General features: G+C 40.2%; 1 protein-coding gene across 1 annotated transcript in view; it reads right to left on the bottom strand.

Moving 5' to 3' along the window:
* The window catches only part of LOC104160446 (nesprin-2-like), a gene marked incomplete at its 5' end in the record, with an annotated part of 19,747 nt that extends 11,987 nt beyond the window's left edge, over positions 1-7,760 (bottom strand). Inside the window, 5 exons of the mRNA XM_009698569.1 lie at positions 910-1,054; positions 2,014-2,336; positions 3,862-5,971; positions 6,944-6,987; positions 7,605-7,760. Of these exons, the coding sequence (XP_009696871.1) occupies positions 910-1,054; positions 2,014-2,336; positions 3,862-5,971; positions 6,944-6,987; positions 7,605-7,760 (2,778 nt within the window). The remainder of the gene's footprint in view (positions 1-909; positions 1,055-2,013; positions 2,337-3,861; positions 5,972-6,943; positions 6,988-7,604) is intronic.
* Between the last annotated feature and the right edge of the window lie 2,992 nt (positions 7,761-10,752).

The raw sequence follows: 10,752 nt of genomic DNA, 5'->3' as shown, positions 1-10,752 counted from the left end.
CAGTCCTGCTTTAGCTCTTCACAGTCAATTTCCATCCCTTTTGCCACCTCAAGCAAACCCAGCCAATTTTCCCACAGCACTGTTACAATCCTGCCCAGTGCCCTGTCACTTCTCCTGCATAATCTCATCAGCTCTCCAGAGACTTGCCTCAGCTTCACAAGATCATCTTCAGCCGAGTCAATGTTGGAGACTAAAATCTTACAGGAAAAATAAACAAGTAAATAAGTAAAACAATACAGTCAGAAGCACTCAGTAACATGATTTAGAAGATCCTCCAATAAAATGGCAATCACTCCACTGAGCTGGTTAAATGCAGTTGTAATGAAAGAATTCTGTTGGCTAAGACTGCAGAGAAAGATGGGGTAAATAAAACAAACAAAACAAACAGAAGAACAGTGTGCCCAGGCAATTAGGTTGTTCTTAGTTCTTTCTGGTTATTTGGAAGGAAAGAGAAATGAGCAGGAGTTACAGATATATAAAATGACAAGCTTGTAACATGATGAGTACTAAAAGAGGACAGCAAAGAGGTTGACTATAGCAGAGGTGTGGTGGGGAGGCAGCAAGAGAGTCCTGGGTGGGGAAAACGGAAAGTTCTCCGATTTTCACTTCTGAGGGAAAACAACAGCAATGTTACAAATCTGATCCGCCCTGGTGGTGCAAAGAAGCAATGAGGGATCTGAACAGAAATGCCACACTATCTTAAGCACAGATAATGTTTGATTTCTACAGCAATAAGAGGTATTCATTTTATATGGCCTTTTTATAGGTTTATAAATATATTCTGTGGTTTTATATATACATAAATACAGGATAAAGAATTTCACTTCTTTCTACTACGATATCATATGGTGGGCATAGCTGCATCGCAGTTTTGCATGAGCTTTTCAAGTTCTTCAGAGCCTCTCTTACCTTGCTTTCTTCCAAGTACTCCAAAGCTTCTTTATAAGACATTGGTATTTGAGACAAAGACTGCCTAAGCATCTGTTCCAGTTTGTTAAGATTACCACACACTTTATCTTTGCTTTTTGTGTAGCTTTTGTATTTTTCAAAATACCTGTAGGAAACAAATAGAGCAATTAAAATTTGTTGTGGTTGCTCCTCTCTCCAACCATAATGCCCACAAGAATAGAAAAAAAAAAAATCTTCTGAACTAGTAGTCCTTATTATTTTGCAAGTTATCTTCAATTAGCATTTGTCATACACCTCAGGTCCGATATCTGAGATACTTTAGAGATGCAGGTACAAATGCCCCAGAGGTAAAGAAATATATGTATGTATACCTATATATCAGCCATGGAGCTGCTCAAAAGGATTGTATGTCTTGATCCTCGTCAGACATTCCCAAAAATTAGTTCCCAGTTTGTAACACACATTCCATTTGTCCCTACGATGTGTGGTCTGTATAATTCCAATTTCTTATTTCTATATCTTATCATCTCATTTCTATTACCAAAGCCTTTGAAGTTATCCAATTCTTAGATTATAAAAGCAGATTTTAAGGTTATGCTCAACAGGACCAGAAGCACTGGATCATGAGCAAGCAATTTAAAAATCCCGAAGGCCCTTCAGATCTCTTCGGTACCTGTATTTGAAGGAAAGAAACTATGGCCTGTGTCTTGTTTGGGCTTTACTTTCTCAAGCCATCAGAATAGCCTATGAAAGACATGCATTAGGGCCCCTATAGAAACTGTCATAACCTGCACCAGCACCAGCACTGAACTAGAGACTGTGAAAATGTGCTTTCTTCTGACTCTGGCACCCTATGACCCTCAGTCGAGCACCATACATATTTTTCTGAATATACTAAAAATTATTGCATTGTAAATTGGTATCAATATGCTTATTATCTGGTAATTTTCCTTCCATTGCAATCACATCTGGGAACAACAGAAACGCTTACAGTTCCTTCTGGTGAATTACCTGATTCTATCAGACCAGAAACAACACTGCATTTATCATCAGTCAAATTTCTTATGATAAGGAACATGATCTAGGAAGATCTCTTAAACCTACCTCTGTTTATCAGCTTCCTTTCTTTGAGCCTTCTCCCTTAAAGCCAAACTCTTATTGACTAGTTCTGTTAAAGTATTTTCCAGACATATTTTGTCTTCTGGTTTCACTAGGTTTTTCAGCTTGGAGTACAGGTTTTCTATGTCAGCCTTTGCAGAGTTGAACTCTTCTTGTTTCCATTGTGGGGTTTGACAGACCTCCTCTGAGCTACCAAGCTCTGCTGTAGCAGACTGGACTTGAGCTTCATAGTCCTCAAGGAACCTGGCAGCCCTCTGAACAGCGTTGGTATAAAGTTCACCAGTCCTAAATGCCTCCTCCAGAGCACTCTGAAAGTGTTAAAAAGACAAAGGAACAATCAAGAGACTGCTGCGCTCCTCTGGATCACCAGACGGTCTTCTCAAAATTTCACACCTGGCTGTATTTGAGGCCAATGCTCCCAGAATTGGCCTGAGGAGGTGAAGAGGACACATGGCAAATGCACTCTGCTACGTAGGCAGTCACAGAGCAGTGCTGTAACCTATGGATTGATTGCTCTCAGTCATAGGAACAGGGGTTATGAGGGAAGTGCCAATACTGGGAAAGTCCAGAAAGAAGGATGGCAGGACACAAGAGCCATAAGATCCCTTATGAACATGGCAGTATACATCATGTTCAGACAAGGAAATCCCACACATTGATGCTTTATTCTGCTCTAGGGGATAGCTTCACTATAACTTGCCAAACTGCTTCTTACTAAAACCTCTTCTTGTATATATTCATACACAGAAAGAAGCTCTTGGATTCCCACAGGGCAGAGAAACTTTGGTGTTGTGCTTCCCACGCAATACCCAAGCAGTGAAGATGAAGCACAGCAAACCAGTAAATCTGGCAGTAGGACTGTAAGTCCATCAGGGATGCCGAGTCGCTCCCCCTGTTATTAGCCAATACCTCATATTTCCTCATTTGTATCTATTGATCTCTTGGGCAGTCAGGGCACAGGTCTTCTTGACCAGTACACAGTTCCAGAACCTCCCTGCTATGAAGGTTACCACTCTTCTAGTTTTCAACATAAATTTATTCACCAACTCCTTCTCCCTGTATTAACACTGCCCGTTAGCTTAAGCAGTCCTTTTCCATCCATGAAGTCTACCTCCAGACTAATTATGTTTCTCAGCCAGGTTTCCCACTTGCCCTCAGCTTACCACGTTGAGCAAATTCAGTTTTATTAACTGCCCTCAACATTTCTCATCCTTCCAACAGCATCTGTTCCAGTCTGAATGGACCCTTCCTGACAAAGGCATGAAGAATCGGGTTGATCCTCCAGCAATGCCTTATCAATGCCTCATATCCTTGTGTTAAAGCCTTGGATCCCGGTTGCCTTTGCTTACCCTTCCTGTGGCCTAATCACATTGGTTTGACCTGCGCTTTACTCTCCTTGATCATTCCCAGCTGGTAAGCTTTTTCTTCACAGTAGAAACAAGAAACTTCTGGGTTTTTCCACCATTATCACTATTGAAAATGTTGCATAAAATCAGTCCCAAGAATAATCCCGGGACACTTGCACCCAGTCTCTCTTCAGCTCAATATTTCAACACAACCTTTTCCTTCCTCCCCTCTACCTTTCTTTTCTTGTGCCAATCTCCACTGCTCGATTATAATCAAACTGAATACAACTGATTTCTTTTTATCCTTAGTTTCTCATCATGATTCCCATCACATCCACCAATGTAGAGATGACGATGGGACAATTCAGTTACTAGAATTAAAGGGGGATATAAGTCATGAAAATGTAAACGCTACAGTCACAGACACCTAATCTAATTATTGGGAAAAGACATACGGCTGTATCTTACTTTCATTAAATATACTTACAACACGGGCAGCAATGTCTGTCTTCAATTGTATTTCATGATCTTGCAGTGTCTCTAATTTTGTTTCTATATCAGCAGCAAGAGATTTTTCTTCTTGGTTTTCCCTCTCTTTTTCCATTATGCATTTAATAGCAGAAAACTTTGCTTGCATCATATTCTGAATTGCTTCCCATCGTATCTTTTCATACTGCATCATTTTTATGTCTATCAGAAGCGGTTGCTGAAGCTCTAACTGAATATGCTTTATGATGTGGAATATATGTTCTACTTCATTCTGGGTATCTTCCTTGTTTACACACTGCAGACCTGAGACCAAGTTTTGAAGAAACTGATTCAATTCCTCAACATCTTTCTCCAGGCTCTTTATTTCTTTCCTCTTACATTCCTTGAATGGTGTATCAAAGACCTCATTTTTGTTTATTTGATTTGCTACCTCCTGGGTTAAGTACAAGATTTGTTGAACTGCCTGAGACAGAACCTGTGCGGATACAAGATTCTCAGCAGGAGAAGAGCTAGAGCTATTGTTTAGGATGTTAGCTTCTTTTCTTAGAGTGGATATCACAATCTGGATTTCATTTAGCAATGCTTGAATCTTTTCACATTCCCTAACAACATTATCAAAGCGTATTATCTTCCCTTTAATTTCATTTTTAATTTTAAAAAATTTAGTTTGCAATTCATTCAGCTGCAGTGAGTCCCATTTTAGACCTATGCATTCAAAGATTTCTTTGTACTTCATTATTTGTGACAAATTGGACTGAAAAGCTAATACTTTTTCTGTAAGTGCTTTGCGTTTATTGTTCACTTCCTGCTTACCACCTAATAATTCATTTTCTCCCAGGTTCATTTCACCATGCTGTAGATCATTAAGATCTTCCTGCAATGAAGTTATTCCTTCAGCAAACTCTTGGCAGACAGCTATCTTTTTTTCTACTTCATGAAGTTTACTCTGAATTTGCCTCTGTGTCTTTCTTGCTCTATTCTTCAGACTTCTTAATTGATCAATCAAAAATAGTTGTTCAGACAAACTCAGTTCCCCAGCTGTGACCTGACTCTCTTTACAGTGGGATGAGATAAGCCCTTCTATTTCCTGTACGTCCTTTAAAATCCCCTTTAAAATTGCTTGTTGATTCATTAATTCTGACAATGTGCTGGTTTGGTTCATGTCAGGCCTGGCAAGCATCTCAGCATTTCGAAGCTGACAGTGAACTTTTTCTACTTCTGCAATAAGCCTTTGCCTCTCTTCCAGCAGGAGCTCTAGGTGCTGTAATCTTTGAGCCGATTTTAAAACAAGAGCCTGGTATGAATTCTGCAATGTTTGTAAAAGGAAGGTCATATCAGAGATCTCCTCTGGCTTCAAGCTGGGAATGATGTGCTGGAGTTCATAATCCAGTGATACAATCACAGGCTCTCTGTTTAGAATTTCTGTGCTCATAAGCTGACAACTTCTGATCTGTGATTTAACATCACTGGGGAAAAGTGCTGCTTTCTGATCAAAAGAGGACAGTGATTGTTTGACCCATGAAATATTTTCTTTCAGCCTCTTCACCATTTCATGTTTCATGAGAGCAGGACCAGTGATCTTAACATCCTCTCGAGGAGTTTGTTGTGCTGATAATGCTTCCAATTTGCTCTGCAAATCATGTATAGAGTTCTCCAAAGCCACCTTCTCTTGATCACTCCAAATTCTTTTCATCTGCAGTTCAATCCTTCTTTTTAATAGAGAAAGACCATGTTTAATGTCCTGTAGCTCTGTGGTCCAAAGTACAGCGTATTTGGCTTTTCCTGCAGCTGAGGAATATAATTCTGCTTGTAAAGACTGTTCTTGTATCAGTCTCTGAATATCCTGTGCTTTATTCATAAGCAGGTTAAATTCATCGATCTCTGCCACAACTTGATCGTGTTTCTTTTGCACTGTTTGTTCCATGTGTTGCCACCATTGCTCCAGTTGCCTCATTTGGCTTTCGGTTAACACTTTATCCATGCATGTTAAATGCTGAGATAAACTTTCTTGCTGGGTTTTCAACTGGTTTAAGACATCTCTTTCTTTCCATAAGGACTCTGTACATGCCTTAATCTTCTCCAGAAGAACTGTGTTGTTCATAGGACCTCTGCCAAAAATACGAGTAGCGTTTTAAAAAAAAAAATAATTCTCTTAAAACATAGACTAGACACATTTTTAAAAAAATAATTTCACTGTTTAGAAAATGATTCACTCACTTTATTCACTTAATCACATGCATCTCTCCATGTTGTCTCAAAAATTTCCTAACCACTGTTGCAGTATCATTATTTTTTTGCTTATCGGTACAGCATTAGTTATTTCTAGATAACTATGCAGAAAAGGTATATTCTAATGCATATTCTCTAAAATTGCAGTATATACTAATATAGAATGTGTCATTCCCTAAAGGAATGTAGCCTGCCTTTAAAGTTACAATAAATTAAGTTTTAAAAATCAACAAGTTGTTAAGTTATCTTTAAGTGAATTAACAACATTTTATGCCAATTTCTGATTTACAATGAAGATAAAACTTAGTTATAAGAAAAACTTCAAAAATACCCATTCAAGAATAATTTGGAGGAGTTTATCTATGGATCTTTTATTTCCAGGAGTATTTTGAAATTCCCACCTAAGATATGTGTGCATTGGTCATCTCTGAATTGGTACTATAGACTTATTTATTGCCATACAATTCTTCCTATCAAATAAGGTTAATTTTCAGAGTAATGAGATATTTCAATAAGAAAAAAAAGATGAGTCCTTAAAGAAAAAAATTATTTCACATCTGCCATATTTTTGCAAAAATATTTTAATATGGCTTTTAGCACAGCAACCATTTCTTTGTTTTGCTTATAAAATAAAAAGAGTAGGTGTTGCTAAAGGATAGCAGAAAACCACTAGAAATGCTTCTGGTTAAGGCTGTTTAAACTTACAAACCTATGAGACTTCTCTTGCTACCTAACATTAATGAGATGGATAAAACACCATGTTCTCATCTGAGTATTATTGTAGAATGGTAATTCAGTCTAGGACCATATTTATTCTGCGCCTATTAACATAAACCCTCAACTATACTTACATTTTCATGTTATCTTTTTCTGTTGACAAATTTTTCATTGAGGACTGCGCAGCAGAAAGATTTTTCTGGTACTCATTAATTAAACAGTACTGTTGTTGCTTCACTGCCTTAACAGCATCTAGTTCTTGAAGCAGCCTGTCCCAACAGGGCACTGCAGGCTCTGTGGTTTGCAGTTCTGCTCTTTTTGATCCTGTTGCATTGGGAAACGCTTCTTGACTATGACATAAAGATTTTGCTTTCCATGTTTCCAGTTCAGTTTGTAAATTCTACAATCAAGCCCACCACAGAGAGGGGATTAGAAGAGGATCTTAAACACTTTCAGCTTTCAACACAAAATACAGTTAAATACTGATACATCTGCAAACATTTGCTTGCTCATTCACATGCAAATGAGCACACATGCCTGTGCACATCATGGACGCGCAGGCACAATCATAGGTGTATCTACTACTGCACTCTAGAAGAGCAGTATGAAATATGGTATTTACATACTTGCATTAAGGCACAGTGTTTGTAGATTACCTGGTAGACAAACTGACTAATCATGCAGTCAAACCTCAGATAAGACTATATGCAACAATTTTGTTTTGCCCAAGTGAATCACGATTCTGTAAGTGTGCCACTACATTAACAATGAGGAATGGCTTTGCAATTTCCATACCTCCAGCTCTTTTAGTTGTTCATTTATAAGTACAATATCCAGTTCAGCCACTTCATTTTTCAGTTCGTTGACGTTTTGTTCCTGTTCAAAATATTCAGTGTTTACTTGCACTCCAGGAAATAGTTCCTTCTGGACAACCACTTCTGCACCTGTGTCCTACAATGCAAAACAGGATTCTTACTTCTGAAGGTCCTAAACCAACAAGTTTTCTGACTGCAACACTTTGCTTCATATGTTTAAGCCATGCCTAAATCCTGCTGTGGCTTCCCCCACAGCCTCTGTGGGTCAACCAGGACCCAGAGGCTGGAACCCATCACTACGCCCCACCTCTGCAGTCACCCTGGCTTGCCAGCAGTGCTCAGATAGCTGTGAAATATCTGCCCATCATTTTAAGCTTGCAACTCTGATATCCCCACCTTCAAATAACATCCTCCCTGCACCCACCTCTGCTACTGACAAATTCACAGGTCTATCCTGTCTTCTCCCCCTTCTGCTTATACATTCATGGATCTTTAACCTCTCCTCACACTCACATTCCCTCTGCTCAGCACCTGCCTTGGTATACTGCTGTGTCCTTCACCAGGACCATTCAACTGTTCTTCACAGGATTACTCATGCATGAAGCAGCTTGGCTGTGACACAAAGCCACCGCTGCTACTGCCACAAGTGCCATCTGAAATCAGGGGTAAGATGAGAGCTTTAGGGAGCCGTGTCTCCATCGGGATGGGGAGCAAGGGAACAGGTTTAACAGCCCATCAGCTGAGCTCAGGTCGTTGCCCAAGTGGATGCTCTCAGCCAGTCTCAGTTCAGATGTAAAAAGTAATCCTCTAAACCACCTTCACCTATTCAGACAACAATATAAATGAAATGTCACAGGCTTATTGATACCTTAAAAATCTTTCTGCACTTCCCTTCCCCCAGTATCTGTCTGTATCTGCTGTAAACTGCGATCTGTTCCACGTATAGACTTCATGTGAGTGAATGCATACAAATATATAGATATGACTACACTGTGAGCTTCTCCATGGCACCAATATATAAAATGAGCAATGATAAAAAATTCTTTGATAAACTTACTGTATTGCTACTTTAGAAACTATTTTACTAGGAAGTAGCCAGCTATCCCTGCAGCCATATCCCTTGTAAACTGTTACTGTCATCTCTCTCTCTGTGGATCATGAGCCATCCAAAATACACCTGCTTCCAAGCATGGAAAACATGTAACACATTGTAGACATTGTTCTATTTATTTGAACTCTTTTGGTTATTTTCAGCCAAACTGAAGGGGACTACTCATGAACTAGTCAATCAGAGAACTTTTCCATTTATCTGTGTACACATCCATACTGGTTGTATCAATTCAGACATAAGATTTCATCTTAAAGAGACTTTGGAGTGCCATAGAACTGAAGTAAGCAAAAAAACTCAGCTAAGCTATCGCAGAGTGAGGAGGAAATCCACTTTACCAGATTGAAATATAAATGCACCAAAACACACAGAAAATTAAGTGTCCTGATACCAAGGAAAAACTTCAGGATTGCTGTGTTTTGCTTGTTTGTATGATGTTCTCAATGTACACCGTGGCACTGCCTCCCCAGACACACAGACATATAGACAGTGTCAATCACCACACAATAGTTTTAAAGTTTCCCATAGTTTTGCGGTCCATCAGATGGTTGGAGAGGGAGGAAAATATGAGAAAGGAAGAGAATGGGGGTTGCTAACCAGCTATTGTCCTTCAGGTACAAAGCCAGGGCTCCCCTGCTTACTCTTCACAGCACAGGCCTGTGGGAAACTGCCAAACATGACTCTGGCTTCAGGCTAGGGTATAGACCACAGTCTAAATCCTTTCTTATCCAACACCTTCCTCAGGAAACCGGCAGAACCTACTATCCCCTTCCTTTTGCAAGCTCCAAATTAATTAGATACAAACGCTTAAAGACCATGTTTAGAAGTGTAAATCAGACAATTTAGTATAGAATAGAATAAAATAGTTTCAGTTGGAAGGGACCCACAATCATCACCTAGTCCAACTGCGTGACTACTTCAGGGCTGACCAAAAGTTCAAGCATATTATTAAGGGCATTGTCCAAATGCCTTGAGGCATCAAACACCTCTCTAGGAAGCCTGTTCCACTGTTCAACCAACCTCTTGGTAAAGAAATGCTTTCTAATGTCCAGTCTAAACCATTCCTGATGCAGCTTTGAACCACTCCCACACGTCCTGTCACTGGATACCAGGGAGAAGAGCTCAGCACCTCCCTCTGCAATTCCCCTCCTCAGGAAGCTGTAGAGAGCCATGAGGTTGCCCCTCAGCCTCCTTTTCTCCAAACTAGACAAGCCCAAAGTCCTTAGTCACTCTTCACAGGGCAACCCTTCCAGCCCTTTCACCAGCTTCGTTGCCCTCCTCTGGACACATTCAAGGACCTTTATGTCCTTCTTAAATTGTGGGGCCCAAAACTGCAGACAGTATCCAAGGTGAGGCCGCATCAACAGTAAATACAGTGGGATAATTGCCCTTCTTGACTCACTGTGTTTAATGCGCCCCAGGATGCGGTTTGCCCTCTTGGCTGCCAGGGCACACTGCTGACTCCTATCGAGCCTGCTGTCAACTAGCATTCCCAGATCCCTTTCTGCAGGGCTGCTCTCCAGTTACTCCTCTCCCAATTTATACATGTGCCCAACATTATTCCATCCCAGGTACAGAATTTGGCATTTGGACTCGTTAAATTTCATCCCATTAATCATTGCCCAATGCTCCAATCTATCTAGATCCCTCGGCAAGGCATCTTCTCCCTCGAGAGAGTCAATAGCATCTCCCAGTTTGGTATCATCAGCAAACTAATGATGCATTCAACTCCTGCATCTAGATCATTGATTAATATATTGAATAGAACTGGCCTTAGAACTGAATCCTGAGGAACATCACTGGTGACAAGTTGCCAGCCAGACATAGCCCCATTCACTACAATGCTTTGAACTCTGCCCTTTAGCTAGTTCTTCACCCAGCGTGCCATAAACCTGCTCATTCCACAGTTGGACAACTTGTCCAGAAGGATGCCGTGAGGGACAGTATCAAAAGCCTTCCTAAAATCCAGCAAAACTACATCCACCGCCCCTCCTTCATCCACTAGGTGGGTGACCTTATC

This window comes from Cariama cristata, unplaced genomic scaffold (genome assembly GCF_000690535.1).
Source record: "Cariama cristata isolate BGI_N322 unplaced genomic scaffold, ASM69053v1 scaffold8584, whole genome shotgun sequence".
NCBI classification, from domain to species: Eukaryota; Metazoa; Chordata; class Aves; order Cariamiformes; family Cariamidae; genus Cariama; species Cariama cristata.
Note: the sequence above shows the minus strand (reverse complement) of the source record. Positions and strands in the feature narration are given on the sequence as shown.